Genomic DNA, 25,779 nt, shown 5'->3' with positions numbered 1-25,779 from the left:
TGTATGTAGTTCACCTGTCTAGTTTGTCTAGCACCTCCCCCTTCCCCACGCCCCTCTAAATGTCCCTTATTCCAGCTAAGCCTCTACCCCTGTAGTTCCCTCAGAATATATGTATCAGGATGTAACAGGTCAGAAAAAAAACTTCAGTCATATCTGCCTTACCCTGTTAAGAAGTTCCATTCCTTGCACACACAACTGTTAAACTTGGTAAGTCCCGTGCGAGGGCTTCAGAGGAATTTTATTTTGTATTCTTTATAACTTGGGTATTGGTTGATGTTCTTGGTTTTACCAGCACACTTGACACTTGCCAATGATATGGTGCAACCATGGCCAGGACATTATCCTTAAGTTGTTAAATCATCCTGTACCACCCACCTACCCCTAGAGCTGACCAGAAGACTCCATTATAGTAAACCAGTTGGCCCTCCCGGATAGTCTTGGATCTAGGGCCCAAAACCTGAAAGCAAGGGGGCTGAGAATGGCCTGGCCACAGCTCCCAATGTGACTTTGGAGCAACCGTTTTGAATCTTCTCTACTATAAAACGGGGGTGAGCAATAGTTATCCTGGGTAACTGCCAAGGTGGGTCATGTGAAAACAAGCGGTTCCAGCAATGGGGCAGGGACAGAAAAGAGTGCTTCCTTTTGTTGGTCTTTGTTCCTCCTAGAACCATACCATCCTTCTACCACCTATTCTACAGTGACACTTGCCAATGGAGAGAGATTTTTCATCCCAGAAATGTGACTCCCAGGGAAGTTCTCTGTCCTACGAAAAGGATGCTGCTTGGTGTATGATGGAGACCACACAAGGTGGCAAAAAGGGTAGGTAGTGTCTGTCATCTCCCCCCTTAGCTTGTTCAAGGCCCAGCATTTGGGGTATGTGGAGGGAAAATCAAGTTCCATTGATTTTCTTCTTGCCTTATGGCCCCTCCCCAATCCCAATGGTATATCTCCCATGGAGAAAAGCTGTCAAGAAGGCAACATTAGCTGAGAAGGGAAGCTGCCCTTCTCAAGAGCCAACGGCCCATACCTTAATATATTGGCAGGTTGGAGAAGGAAAAAGAGAGTAGCAATACAATTAGAATTAAAAGATTAAGGGGGTGGAAGGTAAACAGAGGAGATGATGTGAACAGAATGAAGGCTCTGACTTGTTGGTCCAGCCCCCAACACTCTCCCAACACCCCACCCTTCCCAGACATGCAGAACTCACACACTCCCTTTGCAAAGAAGCTCTATGTATTGGGTGCAACAGGTCTGGGGTTTCTATATAAATAATATACAAAAACCCAACAGCTTAATATCTCACATTAACAAAAATACTAAAACTTATTAAAAATGGAGCCTGAGGGAAGGGTCCCAACCACTACTGGTGTTAGCCCAGGAAGGGGACTGGGAATTAAGAGGAAAGGGTAGGGCCACATCCAGTGCACAAGCAGTTCCTCCAGGTAGCTCAGAAGCGTCCAAATATGTTGGTATTGGGCTGTGGCTGGGTATCTGTGAAAAACCAGAGATTATCAGGGGTGGGAGACCCAGCAGCGGTATGGGTATGCATGAGGAGAACTAGTCAGGTACCAAGGGAAGGGAATGTAATCCTTCCCCCTACAATATGGGCCTGAAGCAACTGCCTCGGCACTTCTGCCCACCCTATCTCCCATTTATCCCAGGGGGACTTTCCTTGGGAAAGAAGGCAGGCTTACTGGAGAGCTGTTGTTGGAGTTGCCGGACCAATGCTGCTGTCTGTTGCTGCTGCTGGGTCTGCTGAAGGCCCTGGCGCTGGAACTGAGGTGGAAACAGGACGTGGAGGACTGAACTCTCACCTTCCACCTACTTCTCTACCTTCATCTCCCAACCCCTTTTCAGAGTTTCATGCCTTGTCTCCCACCTCTATCCAATTCCACCCTGTCTCCAACCCAGTTCACTGGCTCCATGCCCAACCTGGGCAGCTGTCCCTGAGCCTGGGGTTGTAGTCCAGCAGCTACCTGGGGCTGGGACTGGGGCTGGGGCTGGGGAGGGGCCGTCTGTTGCTGCTGCTGGTGTTGTTGTTGCTGCTGTTGCTGCTGCTGCTGCTGCTGCTGTTGCTGCTGCTGCTGCTGCTGCTGCTGCTGTTGCTGCTGCTGCTGCTGTTGTTGCTGCTGCTAGGAGAACATGAGAGATACTTCTGAAGGAGAGCGAGGGGGCTGAGACTCAGTGTTGGAGGACTGAGGAAAGGGGATGAAGAAGCAGGAAGGGAATGCTGGGTCCGCTGTTTTCCTTTCTAAGACAACTGCATAGACAGAAGTACCCAAAAGGAAATTCCCAAACCCTTCCCACTGTGAGCCCCAGAAAACAAAAGAGGGGAGGGGCAGGAATTAAGTTATTATGTACTCGCTATATGCCAGACGGAGCCCTGGTGGCTCAGGGGTGGAGAGCTCGGCTGCTAACCAAAAGGATGGCAGTTCGAATCCACCAGTTGCTCCTTGGAAGCCCCATGGAGCAGTTCTACTTTGTCCTATAGGGTTGCTATGAGTCGGAATCGACTCGATGGCGACGGGTTTGGTTGTTTTTTTTTTTTTTGGTTTACATGCTAAACACCCTACTGGGTACTGAATGTACACTGCCTCCATTAGTCTTGATAACAACCTGGGAACAAACTATGCCTCTCCTCCTCCTTGGGCTCTTAGATCCTAGACGAAATCCCAATGCCTTACCCGCAGGATCTGCTGCTGCTGCTGCTGCCGGATGTGGTACTGCTGCTGCTGCTGCTGCTGCTGCTGTTGCTGCTGCTGCTGCTGTTGCTGCTGCTGCTGCTGCTGCTGCTCAGGTAAGATGGAAGCTGACCGGACACCTGCTTGGACTCCCTGGGCACTCAGCGGGGCCATGGTACCTATCATGGGTGTTTGCTGCAATGTCTGGTGTGAAAATCTGCAGAGACAAGAGGTACAGAGGTCAAGGCGTCAGGGCTGGGGGTGTAGGGAGCATAAACCCTGGGTCCCTGACCTGCAAGAAGCTTTACAGGTCATTTTACCCATTCTTCTGATCACCAACTAGAAGAGCCCTTCGGGGCGCGGAAACGCTTCTAGGTTGGAGAATAAGGGGCAGATACTCCATTTTAGTATCCATAACCTTAACGATCAGGAATCCTTCCTGGTTCTGTTTTAGCTATTTTTCTCTTTCGAAAATGAAAAAGTCTTAGCATATAAACACTGAGTTTTTGCCTTTTTTTTTTTTATTCCCCAGTAACATTTCCAGGTCTTAAATTTCAGTTCTCCAACTACTTACTCCCTCTCTACCCCCATCAGGGCGTTACTGCAACAATCTACTAGCTGCTAGCTGGGCTCCCTCTCTCAAGTCTTCTCCCACCTTCCACTGTGCCTCCTATCCGCTATTTCTGTATCAATCGTTCCAGCATACCCAACTCATCCTATTGCTTTCCTGATCAAAAGAGCCTTTTATGGGACTGTGTTTCAATTCCACAGCTGAGCATACAAGGCCCTCCGTCAACCTGCCCACACCTATCCTATCCCCTACAACTTCCCCGGCACAAATTTTACACTCCAGCTAAGCTCTTTTCTGACTTGTCCTCCCAGCACCATGTGTATTCCTGTCCCCATGTCTTTGGTCATGCTACGTTCTCTACTGGCATGGTCTTCCTCCACCTCCTCTTCATAAATCCAAATCATAGCTATCCTTCACCTTCAAAGGCCGACTCAAGCCAGGTCTCCTCCTTGAAACTTTCCCCCATGACTCAGGCCCACACATACTATCCCATATTTCCTTCTGAATTCCCATTTTATTCCACAGCACACAACTGCACACCTGGTTATATACTTCCTCGCGCTGTTCTCTAAATGCTCTTCTGTGTAAGTCTCACCTCTCCAACTATAGTAAACATTCTCTGTGGTAAGGAACTTTGTATTTTACTTTTTGATATCTTTCCTCACCCTACCCAGTCCTAGCAGAGTGCTGGCCACACAGTGAGCAGTTAATCAATACTTGTAAGTAAAGGACTATTCCTCTGGCCCATCTTCCTAGAATGACTACAATGTCTTAACTAAGGCTTGACTAACATTAATCATGGTGGGAGAATTCACCTGTTAGTCTATTCCGGTGCTAAGCTGTTCTAATGCTGGATTTATGCCTCCTTTTTTTATCATGTGGTGCATCTCGGAACTACAGAGGTTTTCTTATCACTGTTGTATAAATGATTTCCCCTTTCTGGGCCTCAAAGAATTGTTGGGGGCAGTAGGTATGTGACTATTGGTCTCCATGTCCCTTTCAGCTCCAGCACTTTATAGTTATTGGATATGTGGCCAGATCAGTGTTCTCACTATCTCCAAAAGTCCTGACTAGTCCCATCACCTCCAGGCACAGATTTTCCCAAGTCAAATGCCCCCTTCTACGTCACTGCCTCTTTCAAGCCCACCACTACTTTGGGTACCTTTGAGTAGTCAGTCCATGTCCATAGGTTGGGGCCTGCTGGTGCACATAGCCACTGGGCCGCTGTTGCAGGTGGCGAGTAGGATCTACAAGAGTAGGGTTGGTAGGGGGGTGGGTGCTTTGATAAGGCTGGCTGGAGTAGCTGGGGGGCACCATGGTACCTGCCGGGCCTGTGTGTTGTTGTAATCCCACATGAGACACATAAGGAGTATAGCCCTAGAGGCAAGGAGGAGAGAGAAGTCAGGGTCAAGAGTGTTTAGACCAGCTCGCCTCACTCTCCATGAGTGTCACAATCCTATGCCCTTACCTGGGAGGTCTGCAAGCCATAGGAAGAGCTGGGAGTCATCTGATGGACAGATGACTGTCCCAACATCCCCTGACTCTGCTAGAGGGAAAAAGAGAAGAAACTCAAACTCAGGAAACACTTTCCCCCATCTTTCATTTTTTGCATCTCCCACCCTGCATGTCCTTGTAAAGATCCCAAGTATTTCCTCAGTCCTGTGACACTACAAATCCCCTCTCCCTGACTGCCCTCCCTACTGCCCCTCTCACTATCTTTGCCTGGAGTTGTTGGCGAAGGCGCTGTCCTTGGGGCACTGCAGGTTGTTGCTGGCGGTACACAGAGGTCTTATAAGAGGAGGGATCTAGCCCCATGACGCTAGTCATGGTTGTAGGCAGCACTCCAGGGTAAGTTGGGCGGGTTGGCAGCTTCTGCATTGGTAACCGCACAGGGCGGTAAGGGTCCACACGGGGGCCACCTGGAAAGGAAAGCAGATAGATCTCTCTAAGCTTCTCATTTCTCCATCCCTTACTCAGTGTCCTATTCATCCACAGCTCCTCAGAGAAGCAGCATCATCCCTTAGGTGGGAAAATGTTCCGGTAACTCCATCATCCTTAGTAGCTGGTACTCACCTGCAGGCAGTGGCTGGTTTTGGGTATACAGGCCTATGGATCCCTGCCTGTAGCTAAGATGGGATATGGAGCCAGAGGCTGGGTGGTGCAGAAGGTCTGGAGGCACTGCCACACCATAGGGGCCGCTCCGACCTGGGGCCATTCCATAGTCCTGTGTGAATGGCAGAAGAGGAAGGTGAGTGGGTTGTGGCTGAGTGGCACAGGGTGAGGTGGGGTAGGATGGGGTGAAGAGGAGCTGTTATTTATATGATTAATTCTTGTTGTAATTCTATTGTCACCTTTTTCCCTCACGTCCCTACCACTTCCACAGAAGCTGAAAAGGATCATGAAGACATCTGTGGAAACACCCTAATGGTGGGAGGCACTAACCTCAGTCTTGGTGGCTGGCTGGCTACGTTTCTTGCCCTTAGTGGACTTCTTCTTGCGTTCCTCCGTACTGGGTGGAGCAGTCCCAGGCTTGTCAGTTTTTGGGGGGTCCGGAGCCTTCTTCTCAGGCTCTAACAGCGTGGGAGCAGGAGGCTCCTCATCTTCTGGTGGCAGTGGCAGTGGCTCCAGGTAATAGGCACGGGGCCGGGGTCTCAGGTGTGTGTGGTAGAGCAGCAATCGCTGCTGCTCTTCTCCTCTAGCGACTCGCCGGTCGACCCGGACTGTTCCAAACCAGCCCCAAGAGAGTGGTGCTGATGGCTTCAACCCCTCAAAAAGATCCCAGGGAGAGATCTTTTGTTTGGTGGAAACCTGTAGACCCTGCTCCAGAAAGTGAGAAACAGTGAGCTGTTGAAACTTGGAAAACAGAAGAGAGACCTTGAAAACTTGTAGGAGAGGGTAAAATATCTGTTGACAATGAAAGAAAGGAAGAAAAGTCATAGGTAGATTCAGGAGAGACGGTGAGAGGAAGAACGAGAGATACATACACTTTGAGGAGAGAGAAAGTTAAGAAAGGGGAAGAGAGTTGGGTTGTACGGGAAGACGTGGAGGGCAAAGATGGATCCAGGAGAGATGGAGCCAAAGGAAGAAGCAGAACTGGGAGAAGCAGTAGAAACAGAGACAGAGACAGAAAGAGAAATACAGATAGAGAGAGAGAGAGAGAGAGAGAGAGAGAAAGAGACAGATGGGCCAGGAAGAGAAATGAGAATGTATACACCAATGTGTTGGACTTCAGATTTTAAACTGCATTCTCTTTTTCCTCTGTCAACTGTACACAATGATTATGGTTATTCAACAAATACTACGACTGAAAAAGAGAGAAAAAAATTGTGCAGAGAGATGTTGGTGGAGGGGGGAGTGGTAAAGAAATGCAAAAATAAAAGAGATATGAGCTATCAGCCAGACAGATGGGTGGGGTACAGGCTGGGGTGGGATTGGACAGGAGGCAGGTGGGGCAGAGGAAAAGTAGGGTGGGGTGCTGAGAAATGGGTGGCATGTGAAAAGGTGGGTGGGGGTGATGAGAGGTAGATAAGGGTGAAAGAGAGACCAAGGAAAGAGGATGAGACATCAAAGATGGGGACAGGAAACGTAAGGAAAGTCAAGTGATTAGCTCAAACTCCCAAAGACAATTTTCACCAGCAGAGCCCTATAGACTCCCTAGGCGATGAGCCTGTTGTAACTAAGAGGTAAGTGCAGGGAAGGCTCTTGCCCAAAGGGAAAAAAGGCAAAGGGGCCAGGGGTGGGGAGACGATGGAACATGCCTCCTTCTTGAAGATGGAATCGAAGCCAGCAATCTTGTTGCCCTTGGTGTCAATAAGGGAGCCCTGTGGCTCACATGTGATGACATCTCGTGTCTGCTTGGGCAGTGGCAGCAGCTGGCGAACCTTTTCCAGGCTGTCTGACTGGCGCTCCCCCAACTCCTTCTGCAGGCACAGGAAGATGGGACAAGGGTTCAAGGATATAAAATAAGAAGGACAGGAAATCTCAGGGGATGCCACAGAACCTGGCATAAAGAAGACACCCAGTGAATCCTTTGAATAACAAAGAAAAGGACACAGTAGGGAAGCATAGAGGTTTTAGACCAGAATGACGTTTCAGAGACTGGCCCGCAGAGGCAAGGTCAGGGGAGAGGGAGCTGGGAGTCCAGTACCCTAAAGCCTTGCCCCCGCCTCCTCTGCTCACCCGCAACTTCTTCACCAGGTTCATGTATGCACGTTTGTTTTCCTCCATGCTGCCTTGAGAGATGCTGGACATGTCCGCAGCCAATGTCCCATTGATGAGCACGCTCAGCATGTCCAATACAGTAGTGAAGAGCTCACTGCGACAGGAAGTCAGGGAGAATAACAGAGACGAAAAAGAGGTTAAGACGGGAAAAGACACCACAGTGGGATGTAGGCAGGGAGGGGTGCTTAGTAAGTCATCTGAAAGGTATCAGGGTCATGGAGTCCACAGCCATCACACCCACACCAATCCCAGTGGACCATGCACCTGGTGTGGGTGCTGGGGGAATGCTCTTGGGTACAAAAACTGAAGGGAGGGGGTGAGGATGCTTTACTTGTTGGACTGCATGTCGACAGTGCCACTGATGATGATCTCTAGGAGGAGGACAGCCCACTCTGTGGTCTGCTGGGTGCTGCGCTGCACCGTGTCAAACATGCCCCCCACCTGCCAGAACCACAGCAAGTCAGTCAGATGGCTCAGGGGCAAAATCCAACAATGAAAGAAAACTTAGATTAGAACCTGAGTTGAGTGGAAGTTAGGGCACCTGAAGTCATGTTCTGGTTGTATCTATGATTTGCTATATGATCTCAGGCCAATGACTTAATTCTTGACATCTCTAGGCCTCAGTTTCCTCACTTACAAAATGATGGGAGTTGGACTAAATGATTGCTAGGATTCTATCCAAGATTCTAAAATGCTTGGGTTTCTATGTCCCAGCCAGAACCAGAATACTGAGGCAGAGTTCCTGCAAGGATCCAGGGTACACAACCTATTGGACCCTGACCACAGTGACTGAGTCCCCTTAACCACTTTCAGGCCCAGTATCCTTTAGGAGAGCTGGGCTGATACTTAAGACCCACAAAAACCTACACCCTCCGTCCTCACTCCTCCAGGCTGAGGCTTCTTGACTCTGCCTTTCTAGCCCTGCCTCTTCCTTTGTCTCCCCAGCAACCCCCCTTACCAGGTTGAGCCGCAGTTTGAGTGCCTCATGCATTAACTGCTTTGGTTTGCAATCATCTAAGTACTGGTCATCTCGCCAATTATTCACAATCTAGGACAGAAGCAAGTATAAAACTATAAAAAATAAAAACTTAGAAAACAACAACAACAAAACAAACCCTATAGTTCAGGGATCTTCTCGTTTCCATCCCAAAGCACCCAGCGCATTCATCAGAAGGTACTGAAGGTCCAAGAGTACACAGCGGACTCTTAGGTGCATCCTTCTCTACCCTCCTGCCCACCTCCATGGCCCAGAGACCTGTACCTGGTGCACCTGGCTGTAGAGGGAGGTAAGGAGTCCTTCACGTTGCTCATCCTGTCCTTTCAGACAAGTCAGCACCAGGGATAAGAACGGTTGCTGGCTCAGTAGGGACATGCTAGAACCAGGAGGAAAAGCAAAGCAAAGCAAAGCAAAGGGGGACACAGCTTGGGAATTAGGTATACAGAGACTTTTCAACTTCCAAACTCGTTCCTCCGAGCCACAGACCCTACTCCTGGCCTCTTGCTCAACCATGCCCACCTTTAATCTCTGATTTTCCATTTTTTAAATTACTTTTTAACTTATTTTTATCTTCATCCCTCAGTTCCAACTTTTATCCTTCTCTGGCCTTGCCTCCTCTCCTTTCTACCCCTCAACTCTCTCTCTAGCCCCTTTACCTCTTTTGCTTTTGGCGATCACGTTCTTTGCGGGAAGAAGAACCCAGGTGCTGACCCTTCTCTAATTCCTCCCCAGCAGCCTTCAACACATGCCCCTGGACTGAGGTGGGCAATTTAGCAATGAGGGGAGCCACCAGCCATACACCAGAGCGCTCTAGAGAACTGGGGGACAAATGAAGTAGACAGGGTTATAGGTAAGCCAGACAAGGTTGGAACAATTCATTCTCCTTTCCCTGATGGACATGCCTGGAATTGCCATGTGGCTGAAATCACGCATGCCTCAGGAGAGAAACTCAAACGGGGATGGGTTCTAACGCGCTTCTACCCGACCTGAGCACAGGCTTGGTCTTGCTACTGCTGGGCATGTTGCTTGCAGTGCTTCCTGAAGATGACCCAGTCTCTGCTGACTGTTGGAAAACCTCGATTGTGGCCTTGGCAATGTTCTCTAACAGGGAGTTCATCTCCTGGGGAGAAAGAAAGGCACAGGGGTGCTCAATAGGTAGCTGGGGGTGAAGAAAAACATATGGTAGGAGAGACAGCAAGTGAGGGTGAAGGAAGGCATCTATGGAGGTTTATGGCAATGTAGGGACACAACTCTTTTGGGAGCTGTGTCCTCTAGCACCTTATCTTTCTCCAATTCCCCACTGTCTTCTGCTTTATATACCTCCTTACATGTCTGGCCACAGAAACAGCCTCTACCACCACCACCACCACCACCACCACCACCACCACCACCACCACCACCACCACCACCACCACCACCACCACCACCACCACCACCACCACCACCACCACCACCACCACCACCACCACCACCACCACCACCACCACCACCCTTCCCCACGGCTCACAGCCTCAACACTCTCAATCTCTTTCCCTTATCATTGGCTCCACTCATTTTGCCATCTTCCTGTCTTCTCTTATCTCCGTCAGTTCAAGGATCTCTGTCTGATTCTTCCAAGGGTAGGATCAAGGCTCTTCTACAGTGGCTCACCTCTTTAACACATGGAGCTGAAAGTGGGCATGGGACAGGGAGGGCCCAGGCACTACTCACATTGTTAGGGGTCTGCTTGATCATGAGCTGCAGCTCCAAGGAAGACTGGCGCATGGTCCACTGGTCCAGGTTCTGTGACAGAGGCCCCACTCCCAGCTAGTCATCAGTGTGTCACCCCCAGCCACCCATCATTCTGAGGGCAATTCAGGATCTCTCACAACCTTGAATCACAGGCTCCTAGAGGTCTAAATGGGACTTTTATGTCCCCATCTTTAGAGAAGACTATAGTTAAATAAACCAAAATGGTTGAAAATCTATCCTATTTTACGAAAGGTTTAGGAAAATCTCACATCTTTCTGCAGTTTCCTTTTCCAGAGCCTCACAACCCTTAGCATCAGGAAGTTCGACTTAATGTTTAACCTACATCCTCAATATTAAATTTAAAGCCTGCTTCTCTCATTTTAAGGAGCCCCGGTGAAGCATGAGTTGGAACTGACTCGACAGCAACAGGTTTGAGTCTTTTTTTTTTTTTTGGTTTTGGTGAAGCAGCGGTGAAGCGGTTGGCTGCTAACGGAAAGGGTGGCAGTTCAAACCCATTAGCTGCTCCGTGGGAGAAAGACGTGGCAGTCTGCTTCCATAAAGTCTTACAGCCTTGGAAACCCTATGGGGCAGCTCTACCCTGTCCTATAGGGTCACTGTGAGTCGGAATCGACTTGACGCCAGTGGCTTTGGTTTCTCTCGTTTTAGACTAGCTGCTCTCTCTCAATCTCTCAACGTCTCTTACAGACCTGAAGACTACTGTTAGCTAATCTTTTCTCGGCATTACCTCCTCTAGGCTGAAGAGATCCTATTCCTTTAGCTTTCCCTCAATGGCTTTATTTTTCTACCCTCCAGTCATCTGAGTCTCTGAAGCAGTGTGGCAAAGTAGAAAGGGGACAGGCATACTAGGGTTCACACGCTAACTCTAAACTTACTACCTGAGTGACCTTGGGTAAGTTAGCCTCTTCAAGGCTCAGTTTCCTCATCAGTCAAATAGATATACGTACCACGCAGGACTGTGAAGATTAAATAATAAAATGTATGCAAATTGCCTAACACAGTGCTTAGTACAAAATCAATGCTCAATAAATAGTAATTACGATTCAGTTACTGAGTCATGAGCAAAACGCCAATTACACAAGGCCAAAAACTCTCTCTCTCAGATATTATGCCTTCCACTGATAAGCTACTTTCTCTCCAGATAGCTGTGCCCTCACATAATGTTCTACTCTAGAGTCTAGACCACACTGAGTTTACTTCTGAACCCATGCTGGAGCTGTTGCTCTCACTACCTTTCTCCCACATTCCTGTTCATCTTTCTCTATACTTAGCTTTCCCTCTCTTTTTCTCTCAAAGTTCCCATTATTTCTTCCCAGGCTTGGTCTCCATTGCTTCCTCCAAGGTCCCCCATCACCTTGGCATACCTGGAGAATACGCTTAATGCGCTGACGCTGAGGGTTTTCCCCATCTTCATTGTCCAGCAGTCGATGTGGGTAGCAGATGAGCTGCATGAGACGCTGGGCCTGGGCACTACTCAACACTGGGTCCTGTAGGTCATTGCTGTCCTCACACAGTGACTTAAGGCAACGTTCTCCTACCCATTCCTAAGAAAGCTGACAATCAGAGGACTGGGGGCAACCAGTGAGGGGATTAGGAATAAGGGAGATGGATCAGGGGTTGGGAAGGGACATGATGTATAGCATGAAGTGGGTATGACCACGCGCTGGAAACAGGAACACATTATATAGAGGCATTTAGGAGATGTAGGGGGAAGGTGAGACTGACCTGTTGGCAGATGCTGCGCAGCACGTACTTGGCATAGACATCCAGACTGGCTGTCTCCACAGAGATGTTGCGGCCACCCTGCCTCCGACCGCCACTGCCACCTCCTCCCTCCTCTTCTGGAAGTTCTTCTGTTCCTCCTGTCACAGTGAAGCCTGAACCCTTCAGTTCTGCATCCCCTGTGGTTCACAGGTGGGAGATAAGGAGGGCAAAATGAGATCGGAACACTGTGTGGAGACCCACCCTAGACCCACAGAGGCCGAAACTATCAAATCTTGCCCTATGGGACAGGAACATACTTTCTTCCTTCCCCTCCTCTCCAAAGGTCAGACAGCCCACCTTTGGGAGAGAGAAAGACTGTCCTTTGTAGTTTAGCTGGCACTCCACCCTGCACACACTTCTGGCACCTTTCCCTTCCTACCCCCATACCAAGTACAAACACAGCCTTGAGAACAGCAAACACAGCTCCATCCACGATGCGGTTCTGGGAGGCAGCCAGCAGGTGGCGGTCACAGGAGGAGCGGATGCCTACAGTAGGCTTGTCTGGGGGAGAGAGCTGAAGTCAGGAGAAGCAAGAGTAAATTATGGTGGTGGGGGGCTAGCTACATCTTCTACTGCTGGCTGGCCCAGATTAGGGTCACATACTTCCATCAGACTGGCAAGGGTTGAGTTGTGGCGTCTTGAAAAGGTGGAGGAGGATGCGGCAGGTCAGCCGGGCTCCTGGCTCAGAGTCCTGTTCACTACAGGCTAAAAAGGAAGACAAGCAGATGTGGAAAGGATGAAGCAGAGCTGGATATAGGTTTGTGGCTGGAGGAATAAGAGGGGAGACAGGGTAAGGTGAAAGGAGAAAAAGTAATATGAAGGAGAGGTAGAGCAGAGAATTGTCATGCAATACAAATAAGTGGCTTGCAGGTCAAAACCCAGAAATATCAGGGCTGCAGATCAAGGGTTAGAAAATACGCAGGCCCCTTCCAGCCTGAGGCATAGTAATGGACTGGCCTTCTGGTGAGGGGTCAGGAACTACAGTGAGGACTCCCACACTGAACAGTAAGAGGACAGTCATAAGCGTGTATTGAAATTTTGGGGTGAATTATTCTAGGGGTTACAGATTGGTTGTTCACCAGCATTAAGGAGTGAAGGGATGGCAGCACAGCGAATCAGATCTTCTAGGAGCAAACACTGCCGAGCAATGAGGATGGCAACAAAGGTAGCCAAGGAGTCGTGAAAAGATAGGTCACTAACCTGGAGAAAAAAGAAAGACATGATGACTCAATGTGGAGAGGGGGCACTCACTCAAAGCTGTAGGTCTCCACTCTACAAAACCCTTGTCCCTCTACTGCCTTGATTACTGTGACCAGACTCCTGCCCTGGCAAGTGCCCCATTCCCAGCAAGACTGCACCCCAAGTCTCACATCTACATTGCAGAGGAGGTCATTGAAACCACAAGTGCCATTGTTAGAGGAGCAGCACAAGGCCTTAAGCACTCCTAGCCATTCTGCACTCAGTGACTTGCAATAGCCGGTCAGCTCTGCACACAAGATTGCGATGTCATTCACCCTAGGGAAAAGTACAAGCACCCTCAGGAAAAACCATGATCCACAAAGCCTCAGACTGGTTCATTTTCACCTCCACCCCTGTTAACAGTCAAGGCTGTAGTACCTCCCCGTTATCTCATCCCTCCCAATATCAGGGAGTGTGGTGCCCATTCCTCACTCAGTACATCCCATACCTATCAGGATCGTGGTGCCCTACACAGACGTGCATAAGGGCATTACAGACAAAGCTGTAACGGTTCGCAGGGTTCTCACTAAGACTCTTGCCTAGACCCGTGTAGGTGAAGGTGTGGGCTGCAGGGTTCTCCAGAGTGTCAATCATGAACTCAGGTGCCCACCGCATATTTGATTCTGATGGCTCCACGTTGCAGTAGATGGTGTTTTTCACCTTTGAGCAAAAGTCACTGCAGGGGTGGGGGAAAGGAGATAGCAGTGCTAAAGATCTGGTGAGGCAGGGGGGTGATCAGGAAAGGGCGAAAACAGAGAAAGTGAAGGACCAGGAGCCTTGGGACAAGATAAAGGGAGATAGGACAAGGCAGACTGGGCAGAAAAGGAACCAAGCAAGAATAAGGAACAGAGGCCTCTGGAAACACGGAAGAAGAATGTGGACCCCACGGAGATGGGCTAGAGGCAAGGCTGATGAGGAAGAAGGCCCAACCTCAGTAAGGCAAGAACATGTGGAGGACACAGTCCATAAATTACCCTAGACAGTAAGCAGGGTCCTGGGCTGTGCTCTGTTCCTGAGCTGGGTGGTAATGGGAAAGAGATGGGACCAGGTCCCATTCTCTACCCCTTACCTTCCACCTCTCTTACCTGAAGAGCTCCCCAAATTTGCTCTTTAAGTGGCTACAGGAGGTATACAAATCATAGAGATAAGCAAGGATACAGCGTTCTGCAGAGGAGCCATCTGACCGGTTCATCCCATGCTTCACTACACCACACAGCCTGTCACAGAGACAGAAGGTTAGGAGGTGTGTGGGGGCCTGGAGCACAAAGGTCCCTTGAAACAAAGTCTCTTGGTAATACTATTCCTTTCCCACCTGAGTAGCATGCATTTCCCCACAAGGAGAGTCCCACATGTTCTTCCCAGGCCACTTCTATCAGCATTCACCAGAGCCCTGTATGTTTAGTTATGTTGAAGTCCTGCTTACCCCTCAAAGACCTGTGCCATCTGGTCCTGGTTGAGGATGAGGCAGGCATGATAGTGCCGCAAGACAGCCACAATGCACAGGCACAGGCTGGTAGTGTAGCTGCCCACGAGATCCGAGGATTTGAGAAGCAGCTCGGCCTCAACTACACTCAGTTCATTCAGCAGCTAGCAGAGTAGGGGGTAGTGAGAAATAAGAAGAGGCCCCTCATATTATAACCTTCCTTCCTGTGAGGAAACTAGCAAGGCCAGGCCTAAGCCCCTTCCTGCTGGAGCCTCCTCCATATAGAAGGGCCCTTGTTGCCCTATGCCCCTGTCCTTTAGTCTATTAATGATGCAGGCTACATCAGTGATATAACCAGCCTCCAGGATACAATTCTATTAACTTCACAGTGGGGGGATGATCTGTGACCAATGCTCTAATCTGTCTCTTGGGCCTCCCCAAAGAGCACTTAAGTCTCTATTCCTGTAGTCTTATCTCATGTTCCCCCCACCCTGTGCTAGTCTTTCTGCCCTTCAAATAGCCTCAGACACTGGCTTGAGCCTCTACCCGCCCTATGAGCCTGTACAGCATGAACTTCTTCCTCCACCCTTATCTAACTTTCCCACCTGAATGGCAAAGTCGATGAGGCCACTGATACTGAGTGAATATTCCATGAGATCAAAGATGAACTGAACATGCTGCACCAGAGGCAAGTGGTATGACATGCCAAGGGCAAAGCTCGTGATCTGCTCCAGAACATTCCGGGAGACCTGGTAAGGGCAGTGGGAGTGAGACGGGAGTGAAGGGAGGTGGGAAGAACCAGGGAAGCAGGAAAGGATAATGGTGGAGGGGGATAAGACCAGGAGAGTAGGGGAAAAAAAGATAAGGGAGGAAGGAAAACAGGATAGGAGGCCAGAATGTGGGAAAGGGAATAGATTTAGGCCCACACCTGAGCCGTGACCTGATGTTGGTCATAATGTGAAAGGTGCTGGAACTTAGCAAAGATATCTTCAGCAGTGGGGAAGGCTTCAGGCCGGTTGCGCCGCCGCTTCTGCCCATCCTCCCCACCTGAGGGGATAGTTGAAAGGGACCAGTCAGGCCAGGGAAGATAACCAGTTGACTGGGGGTGGGGAGGGAGGTATGGAGAGAAGGCTATGGGAGGAAGGGAGGGAGGGAGGAGGGAAGGGAGGGTCAAGGAAGGGGTGGGGGAGGGATGAAGGGGACAGTAGCAAAGGTTTAGAGGACCACAGACTGTGGACCTTAGAGGAGTATGTACAGGGAGGTGCTAGGTTGAGGGAGGGAAGGGTGAGGGAAGTAGGGCAGTATGGGGCTTACTGTGAGGTACCTAAGAATGTCAGGTCTCCAGGATTCAGAGGCACAATAGGAGCAAGCTGGTCTGCAGAGGGGGGGAATGAGGGGGGAAGTTTCAAAAGGACTAGAGCTCTCAGGAGACTCCAAGAGACAGGACATTGGGACATGACTGGGGAGTTCCCTATGCTGGGGAAGGGAAGACTGACTAGGGTAACTCTTTGCGGGGGGATCTGTTTAAGGAGCTTCAAACCCACCAGTTTCTGCTGTCCCCTTGCGGTTCAGAACCTTCAGGATATCCTTGGTAATTTTCTTGATGGCATGGCGGGCATCATCTCGCTGCTTTCCCACCCCAAACAGTACGACCAACCGCTGGTTGCACTCATGGCTGCATGACTCCTCCTGCATCCCAGCAGCACCATCAGACTCCACCATGGATCTCTTTCCCTCCTCTTAAGCATGCTCCATATCCCTCAGCACCCAGTGCTCAAACCCTTTCCCAACATACCCGCACCCTCAAGAACAGCTCCAACCCCTCAGCACATTCCTTGGACAGAAATCTGGAGTCAAAACAGACCGTCACAGGTGTTGGGTAATAGTACCTGGGGGATGGGAAAGTGTGTGGCATACTGCACATGTCGTGGCTGGTCATAAAGAACCCCCAGGGTCCCTTCTATCTTCTCCTTGGGTTGGGACTTCACCTCTTTTTCAACATCTGGTTTCTCAGGGGATGGGCTGCCTTTCCCCTCACAGGGCATAGTAGGGGAGAACAACTAAGAGAAAGGTGAAAGGGCGGAACATGTAGAAGAAGAAAACAGAATGAGGGGGTATACAGAAACTCCAAAAAGAGGCATAAAGAAACTCCAAAAAAGAGGCACGAGGGGAGGATCTAAGAAGCCGAATTATTCTACACTTAGGATCTAACTTACTGAGAAATCAGGCTTTTCCATGTCCTCAAAAAGCACACTGGAACTAGGGTCAATGTCCATAGATTCTGAGAGCCCTGGATCCTGAAAGCACAGAACATAAGGGAAGTTGCTTTTGCCTCAGGCAACTGGCTCCCCACTGTCTAGAAAAGCTGACAAATGACATGGACAGCAGAGACCATACTGGAAAAAGGACAGGATCTGGAATCGGGCCTTGACTGTTCACTTAACCAGCATGGGCCTCAGTTCCCTCCAGCTTTAAAATGGGGATGGGTACCTCACAAGATGGTTGTGAGGATCAAATGAAATAACTGATGCGGAAGAGCTTTGTAAACCATGAAGTGCTAAGCAAATACTGCTCTTATCACTAGGTAAAAGAGAATCACAGCGGCCTCTGAGTGCCCCGAAGACGGGAATGCCAGAAGACACAATCTAGGGCAAGGAAAAGCCCACTCACCTCAAGCTTGCTACTGCTGCTGCCCTCAGTTTCCTTGCGCTCTGAGTCATCGGCAGGGTCATCGAAGGGAGAGGGAGGCCGGGGACCAGGGGCTCCAAAGGCAAGGTCCCCTCGGGAGATGAGGGTGCAAGTATACATGTTGTGGGAGAAAACATCATGTCGAATCAGTTCACAGAATAGCAGTACCAAGTTAAAGAATTCAACCCGTTCACTCTCACTTCGGGGGTCCGCTGGAGGGAGGGAGAGAGGGAAGATCAGTTAGAAGAGCCCAAAAGAGGTGGGCAGAGAGAGAGAGGGACACACCTACGGCATGGTGGTCCTACAGTACCTGAGGCAGCCAATAAGAGGAACTACCACAAAAAAAAAATCACAAAAACTGTTGAAGGACAAAGTGTATGGGATACCACCTGGTATCCCATACACCATCTCATAAGGAATATAATCTTTGCTGCCATTTATACACTGAAAAAGCTTCAACTGCATCTTCGTGCTTTTATTCTTCTCTTTATTTCCTTACTCTCTTAAACTGTAAGATGATCAGGGACTAGAGTTATGTCTAAAAGTCACTGCATAGAACCCAACACAGAAATAGATACCAGAAGGCCCCTAATTATGCTTTCTGATGATAGTGACGGGCGACTTAGTCTAGGCAGAGGTAACGAGAGGGTGGCAGGGGTCCATACTCAGCATGGGAGCCTGTGTATCCAGAAACTGCAAGAGGACATCCTGGAAAATAGGAGCGCTAGGAGCAGATAGAGAGCCAGAAGCGATGGAACCTTTCTCATCCGCAGCTTCTGATTCTCCACAACGCTGTAAGAAAGAACAAATCGTAGGACTGATTTTTGCCTCACTGTTTCTTCACTTCTCAATACATCAACCTTGAACTATCCTGTTTTGCCTCCACCCCAAGCTTTTTACTTCCATTCCTCCTTTGACCTCCAGTTTCTCCACCATCTCCCAACCAAAGCCTTGATCTCTTTAACTCTGACCGGCAATCCACTCCTCTCTACTTTTACCTTATATCCTTATCTTTCCCTTTAGTTTCTCCACTACTTCTTTATTCTCACACCTTCAACTTTGGTCTCACTACCACTTCAATCTCTCTATCTCCAGCCCCAGTTAAATTCCTTCCCATTAGCCAATCTTATTCTCTTATCCCTGCCCCCCTAACCTCAGCCTCAATCTCTGCCTGTCTCTTCTCCAGGAGCTTGGCTACCACCATAGCACGATGCCGACCAGAACGCTTGCAGCTGACGGCCCATTCACATAGTAATGATACCACGGCATCATCATCTGAGGAGATCTGGACCAAAGGAAGACAGGGAAGAGTAAGGTAGGGCTGGGGACAAAGAACTGACTCCCAATTTCTATGACATTCCATCTGAAAACATCCTGGGGTAATCGATGTCATTGAATGGTAAATCTGGAAGTTATTGTATTGGTGAATGTTTTCGTGTGTATATTTTCACCACACACACACACACACACACACCCACACCCACACACACCATATCCTGGGCCCAGTAAGATCATCTCTTTAGATACCCCTGGTTTTAACACTTCACCATGCCTTCCCCTCATACCTTCTGCTACTTCTGTAATGTTTATTTTTTTGCTCTTTCTATTTGCCTTCTTGTTTACCTCATGCCCATCCTTACTAGGTCCCAATCCAAAAATTCGGTTACAAAGAGAGTCAAGAGAGTTGCTGAAGTCAGAGCGCTCAAAACTATGGCTGTCCAGCACTTCCAAAGTATGGAGCACCCGTCCAATGGTAAAGCCTAAGGAGGAAAAGTGGTAAATGGGACTTACTAGAGGCCCAGTGCATTTCTACTCTCACGTCTGTAGGTCCATACCACCCTCATCCTTTCCTTAAACAACTTTCCTACTGTCTGTCCCCAGGTACCTACCTGCAGTGGCTTCCTGGCACTTATCAAAAGACCAGCGAACCTCAACTGCCTGTCCTCGTTCCTTGATCTGCTGCTCAATCTCCCGCAACTTTGCACGGACCTGCAATATCAAAAAGGCTTTATGGAAGTACCAAGGTGCACAAAAGGCCAGGGCCGCAAGGCTAAAAGAACAGTACCAGACTCCAAATCACTTTTCTGAGAGAGTAATTTAGCATCATATTCTAATCTGGGAGTACAAGGCTATTGGTCAGACTTACCTGCTGCGTGAAGGCACTGTTGCCTTCAGGCATGGGCAGGTTGGAGGGGGCAATAGGCAGGTGGTCAAGTGGTGAGCCAGTCTTAATTCGGCTATCAGTCAGTGAGTAGTGCCAAACCAGGGCACTGGGACAACATAGGAGGATGGTCTGCCAAACAGAAACAGCTAAGTCAAATTCAGTTATCATGGCCACCCCTCTGGAATCCCATTTAAAGATTCAACCCTTTGCTTTTGAATCTAAAATTATTCTGACTGAGTTTCTGGGGAAGGTAATACTTCATCCCTGAACCCCTCCCTTTACCTACTTTCCTAAAAAGCTTTGGGCCTGCTATTTAGCTCTGGAAGGAAGAGGCTGCCCAAAACCCTAAAAAGGGAACAAATATCCCATTAATGAGAAGCAACCATCTTCAGGTAAGTACTCATGCCCATTTCCATTTCCAATTTAGATTCGCCCTCATCCTCCAGGATGGGTACCCAACGCTTCTGAGAATGCCTCTTAATACCTCCTTGGACCCATCCAGTACCAACCTGTAGGATACAGCTGAGGCCAAAAACCAGGGGCCGGTGCTGAGGGCACATAAGCAGATCACTAAAGGGTGTAGAGGGTGTGCTGGTAGTTGGGGGCTGAGGAGCAGGGGTGGTAGGTAGTGTACTTGTTGACTGAGCAGACATAACATGAGATGAGTGACTGCTCACACCATCCAGTTGCAGGGCCAGTCTCCGGGTACAAAAGTAGGCAAGGCGGCGGGAGAGGTATGCAGACTGAACAAACTCCCCAGAGTACTGTGAAAACATGACAATCAGAACCTCTTGTTCTCTCCAAGGGACACTGCTCTAAAGTTTATCCTTCAAGTCCCCCCTATAACCCCCTCCAAGTCCTAGTGCCTTACCCGAAGCAGCAGAGGCAGCAGCAGTTTAAGCAACTCATCCTCTCCCGGGCGGATTTTCTCAAAACACTCAAGTACCCAGGTCAGGAACTCATGCCTGTCCAGCATTCCATCCTATAGGTACCGGGGTGGGAAGAGTATTAGTTCAGTCTAGGGACTATTAGAGATGAGGCAGGAAAAGTAAATGACCATTCCCGAAGCCAACTCTTCAGACAGGGACTGGACTGGACGATGGGTTGGAGAGGGATGCTGGTGAGGAGTGAGCTTCTTGGATCTGGTGGACACGTGAGACTATGTTGGCATCTCCTGCCTGGAGGGGAGATGAGAGGGCGGAGGGGGTTAGAAGCTGGTGAAATGGACACGAAAAGAGAGAGTGGAGGGAGAGAGTGGGCTGTCTCATTAAAAAAAAAAGTGTGTAGCAAGGTGTAGATGGGTTTTTGTGTGAGAGACTGACTTGATCTGTAAACTTTCACTTAAAGCACAATAAAAATTATAAAAAAAAAAAGCAAATGAAAGGATGAAAGAAACCACAACAGGAGCAAGGTGGTTGGCTGATTCTGCTCTATACTGGCAGAGAGCAAAGCAAGGTAAGGCTCAGTTCGATGCCCCACACACTACATGCCCTACTCCCTACCTGAAACATGAACATGGCTAGCTTCTCGTTGTAATCCCACTGCCGGATTGCCACCTCCACATCATGGGGCAAAGGCCCGATAGTGGAAGCACAGCTGCCACTTCCTGCAGGCCCTGGCCGGTAGTACTCAGCCATCTTCTGCAGCTGCTCCCATAGGTACTTGGTGATGATCTGTGTCCACTCTAGAGGAAAGATAGAAGAGGCTATTTTATACTGTCCCTCTGTGTAGAATTTCTTCTGTCCCCTACCCCCACCCCCAATCACATACTTCTAAATCCTATTCATCCTCTTAGGCTAGAGTCAAATGCCACCTTCCTAAAGCCTTCCCAGTTGTCCACCAAAGAAAGTAAACTTTTTGCTGACTGAAGTCTCAAAGAATTTTCTGCCTCCTCTTTTAACATTTGCTACTTTCTATATTTTAATTATGTTATTTGTACATGTGCCTTAACATCCCTACTAGACAATAAGCACGCGAAGGGCAGGAATTATGTACTAGTCATCATTATAGCCCAGTACGTGCATATTACTTATACTCAAGATACTCAATGTTTACTAATTGAGTGAATGCAAGATACAAGCGGAAGAATGGAATATAGTTTAGGAAAGAGAATAATTCCAAGGATTTATCATTCTTAGAAAGGGTCAGTGATACACCTGGTGTTAGGAGTTACTCACCCATGAAGGGGTCAATGACATGTCTCTTCTTAACCTTGGTCTCAGTGATTGCTGCATAGTAGGCACAGGTCATCTTAATAAGCCAGGCGGCTCGCATCACAGGCACTGTGTATTTGGCTAAGTACCCAAAGACTTCTTCCTTCTTACTGAAAATCGGGACCTGGATGGACATAACAAATAGTGAGGTTTCTATTACCCCATGATCTGGTATCGATGTAGCTTAATATGGGAATAGCAGCATACTTGGTATCCACACTCCCTCCTTGGCCCAAAGAACAGGAAAGAGTATCTCACCTTTTTGGCTAGTTGTGTGAGTGGCTTGGTGCCAGCCAGGTCCGTGAACCAGGTGTTAATGGCACTCTGGGATCGTGCGGTCACCAGCCAGAAGTTGTCCTTCTGGTTCACTTGGGGCTTCCTGCGACCAGTGTCAGGGAGGGTGTTACAACGTAACTTCTCTGCAATAATGCTGCTGAAGTTGGAACTGATCTGAGGGAAGAAAACTATACCTCAGGGTGGGAAGAAGGGGCAGATAGGTGGTTGGTTGTGCCTTTGATATACAAATACCATTGTGGTGGCATTAGGTTACAATGGAAAACTCAGCCATTTAGATTGTCTCTTTAAGTCTTCCCAACCCAGGGCTTTTGCTCCTTCTCAGATTCTTCCAGCCTTTTCCCTTCAGTCTGGCAGGGTTGCCTCACCTTGGCAGGATTGAAGTTGACGTTCTTGGCACTGCCATGTTCATCCCCAGAGACAGCAGGCTGGTTATTGAAACCTTGCTTTACATTCAAAGCCGTCAGTTCATCCTAAGGCAGGAAAATGACATTTTAGCTTTTTTTCCCCCCCTGGGCGTAGGAAGGGTGAAAGAGGAGGGCAAGGGGAGGGAAGGTACAAGGAAAAAGGGTAGAAGGATGATTCTGAGTAAAATAGATTGTTATTTAAGGCTAGGCTCTTTTACTCATTTGGACCCCACCCTCACCTCCTCAGTCACTAAGATTCCCAACCACCCAGTACTCCCTCAACATCACTCTTCCCTAGAGAACAGCCTTACCTCACCAAGCTACCGTCAGACAACTTTCTGAAGCGTATGTGTATACGTGTGGGGGGATGCCTCTGGTGTGGCCCCTACATCATTCCCTATTTATAGCCAGAAGCCCCCATAGCTAGGTCCTACTCTCCCACACCGCCCCACTTTACTCTTCCCCCTTTCGGGACTTTGCTCCCACCTAATCGCCTCGCCCCCTCCCCCAAGCCGTCAATGCCTCCTCCTGTGCTGATCGCTTGTCCCTAGTCCCGCAAGAGCCCCGATTAATGAACGCACCTCCTTCTGTTTGGGATCTTGAGGGTACACATCGGGAGGCCCCAGCCGCGGCCGCTTCAGGGGCCGGTGTTCGTAGCTCAAGATCCCGAAGGCCGCCATTTTGCCCAGCCCGTAGCGCCAGAAGCGCCAGCAGGGATAGGCTCAGGCGGGGGAAAAGGGGGAGAGGGAGCCGAAAAGGGGGGCGGCAGTTGGGGGGACGCGGCCGAGAGACAACGAGGGGGAACGTTACAAACTCTCGATCACTGCCGGAAACTACCGAGTGAACCCGAGGGACACCGGGAACCGTCCGACAATACCGACTGCAGTGGGGGCGGGGCCGGCCCAGCGTGGGGTGGAGCTCCGTGCCCAGAAAGCTTTTCCTACCGAGCGGCGGAAAATCTATTTCACCCAGCAAAAAAAGTCTGTGAAACGCTCTTGAGCCAAGTACTGTGCTGGAGATACAAACTTCCAAAGGCGGAGGCAGCCGTGGTGCTGAACCAGGGTTCTGAGCTGTGACTGAAATTGGGTTCCCAGCGCCTACCTCAGTTCTTGGCCTAGAAAAGCTTCTCAATAATTATTCGCAGTGATTCGAAACTGCCTTCTACAAGCTACTTCTTCGTTTCTGCAACTGAAAAGTGAGCATACTGTTATGTTCTTCAAAGGACTGTTGAGAAGACTAAAAACTATGTATGCATAAGAAAGCACCTATCAAGCCCTGAAAGGCTGTCTCTATCCTCTAAAAAGAAAAAAACCCACTGCGGTTGAATAGATTCTCATTCATAGGGACCCCCTCAGGGTTTCCAAGGCTGTAAATATTTAAGGAAGCAAACTGTCACATCTTTCGCCCGCGGAGCCGCTGATGGTTTGGAACGGCCAGGCTTTCAGCTAGGAGCCCCGGTGACAGTGGTTAAGAGCTACAGCTGCTAACCAAAAGGTCGGCAGTTGGTAATCCACCAGCCGCTCCTTGGAAACCCCGCGGGGCAGTTCCACTCTGTCCTGTAGGGTTGCTGTGAGTCAGAACCGATTCAACAGCAACAGGTTTTTTTTTTTTTTTGAATCTTTCGGTTTGCACTCATGGCTTTAACCGCTGCGCCACCAGGGCTCCTTCTCTAACCTGGAGAAGCCTTCATATGGTCTAGTGTTGAGGTTCTTAATCTTTTTTGATTCACAAGCCCTTCAAGATGCTGATGAAAGCTATGGGCCTTCTTCCCAGAAAAATGCACATATGGACATACAAAATGTCAGATATTTTCCAGGAATATTTTTAGATCCCCAAAGCTCATCTATGTATTCCCTAAGTGGCCATGAATCCCAGGTTAAGAACCATCGCTCTAGCGAGAAAAAAAAAAAAGTGAGAGGCACCTATTAAATGTTAGATGAATTTCAAACATTATCTCATTTAATCCACAAACAACCCCATGAGTTAGGGATTATTATTGTCCCCATTTACAGGTAAGGAAGCTGATTTACTTGCCCAATATTATACAGCTAATACAGAGTTACTGTACCAAAAAGAACTTATCGATGTTCAACCATTTCAGGAGGTAGCATATGATCAAAGTCCAAACTGCACTGAAAACATTGGTGAAAAACAAGGCTCTAGAAATTGACTGAATACCAGTTGAGATGTTTCAACAAACGGATGCAACGCTGGAAGCGTTCACTTGTCTATTCATAGACATTTGGAGGATAGCTGCCTGGCCAACTGACTGGAAGAGATCCGTATTTGTGCCCATTCCAAAGAAAGATGATTCAACAGAATGGGGAAATCGTCAAACAATATCATTAATATCACACGCAAGTAAAGTTTTGCTGAAGATAATCCGGAAGCAGTTGCAGCAGTACATCAACAGGGAGCTGCCAGAAATTCAAGCTGGATTCAGAAGAGGACGTGGAACAAGGAGTATCATTGCTGATGTCAGATGGATCTTGCCTGAAAGCAGAGAATACCAGAAAGATGTTTATTTGTGTTTTATTGACTATGCAAAGGCATTCAACTGTGTGGATCATAACAAATTATGGATAACATTGCGAAGAATGGGAATTCCAGAACACTTAATTGTGCTCATGAGGAACCTGCACATAGATCAAGAGGCAGTTGTTCGGACAGAACACGGGGATACTAAGTGGTTCAAAATCTGGAAAGGTATGCCACAGCTCTTAACCACTACACCACCAGGGTCAGCAGAGGGTCAGTGAAAAAGAGGAAGACCCTCAAGGGGATGGATTGACACAGTGGCTGCAACAATGGGCTCAAACATAGCAATGATTGTGAGGATGGCTCAGGACTGGGCAGTTTCGTCCTGTTGTACATAGGGTCGTTATTAGTCAGAACCGACTCGATGGCACCTAACAACCAGTGAGTAACAGAGGAAGAACTAGAATCCCTTCTTGACTCCAGAATCAATATTCTTTTAGTAGGGTATCACCTCTTAGAGATGAGATAGCTAGAGTGCTATAATAAAAGTACGAAAGGCAGTTCTACTCTGTCCTATAGGGTTGCTGTGAGTTGGAATCGACTCGATGGCAGTGGGTTTAGAGGGTAGGAAGAATAATTCTGATTGGGGAGAGGAAAACATGTTGGAGGAGGTAACATTTAAGTTTACCCTGAAGGATTTGAATCCACAGAGAATTATCAGTTGCCATTGAGTCCATTCTAACTCATGGTGACCCCATGGGTGCCAGAGTAGAACTGTGCTCCATAAGGTTTTCAACGGCTGATTTTTTGGAAGTAGATTGCCAGGTCTTTCTTCTGAGGTGCGCCTGGGTGGATCCAAACCTCCAATCTTTCCATTAGAAGCTAAGTGC

General features: G+C 48.8%; 1 protein-coding gene across 7 annotated transcripts; it reads right to left on the bottom strand.

Moving 5' to 3' along the window:
• Positions 1-1,215: 1,215 nt before the first annotated feature.
• On the bottom strand, positions 1,216-23,895 carry MED12 (mediator complex subunit 12). Of its 7 annotated transcripts, none has more exons than XM_064278522.1 (46): positions 22,993-23,895; positions 22,373-22,477; positions 21,969-22,160; positions 21,675-21,834; positions 21,000-21,181; positions 20,369-20,479; positions 20,007-20,261; positions 19,480-19,626; positions 19,223-19,322; positions 18,957-19,093; positions 18,487-18,618; positions 17,999-18,125; positions 17,316-17,545; positions 16,862-16,942; positions 16,535-16,705; positions 16,190-16,334; positions 15,970-16,020; positions 15,574-15,692; positions 15,251-15,394; positions 14,646-14,809; positions 14,308-14,439; positions 13,671-13,898; positions 13,354-13,498; positions 13,063-13,183; positions 12,587-12,688; positions 12,371-12,484; positions 11,945-12,120; positions 11,584-11,763; positions 10,181-10,252; positions 9,457-9,590; positions 9,127-9,288; positions 8,735-8,846; positions 8,432-8,521; positions 7,805-7,914; positions 7,432-7,567; positions 7,011-7,172; positions 5,695-6,069; positions 5,326-5,476; positions 4,966-5,171; positions 4,721-4,798; positions 4,575-4,629; positions 4,415-4,499; positions 2,685-2,898; positions 1,977-2,132; positions 1,695-1,776; positions 1,216-1,491 (listed from the first exon to the last, which is right to left on the bottom strand). In XM_064278522.1, exons 1-46 carry the CDS (start codon positions 23,089-23,091, stop codon positions 1,448-1,450), a joined length of 6,474 nt encoding a protein of 2,157 aa, XP_064134592.1. In that variant the 5' UTR covers positions 23,092-23,895; the 3' UTR covers positions 1,216-1,447. The 7 variants fall into 7 exon arrangements, with proteins under 7 accessions (XP_064134592.1, XP_064134593.1, XP_064134587.1 ...); XM_064278523.1 differs by having other exon boundaries at positions 4,975-5,171; XM_064278517.1 differs by having other exon boundaries at positions 4,415-4,629.
• Between the last annotated feature and the right edge of the window lie 1,884 nt (positions 23,896-25,779).

The sequence above is a fragment of the Loxodonta africana genome, chromosome X (genome assembly GCF_030014295.1).
Source record: "Loxodonta africana isolate mLoxAfr1 chromosome X, mLoxAfr1.hap2, whole genome shotgun sequence".
NCBI lineage: Eukaryota > Metazoa > Chordata > Mammalia > Proboscidea > Elephantidae > Loxodonta > Loxodonta africana.
The sequence above is the reverse complement of the archived record's forward strand: the minus strand, read 5'-3'. Positions and strand labels throughout refer to the sequence as shown.

Coding starts and splice junctions, on each gene's coding strand:
- MED12 (XM_064278517.1), bottom strand. CDS start 23,091: ATGGCGGCCTTCGGGATCTTGAGCTACGAACACCGGCCCCTGAAGCGG. Junction 10,253..11,583: donor GCATTAAGCGTATTCTCCAG/GTATGCCAAGGT, acceptor CCTCTGTCACAG/AACCTGGACCAGTGGACCAT. Junction 5,477..5,694: donor AGCCAGCCACCAAGACTGAG/GTTAGTGCCTCC, acceptor CCATTCACACAG/GACTATGGAATGGCCCCAGG.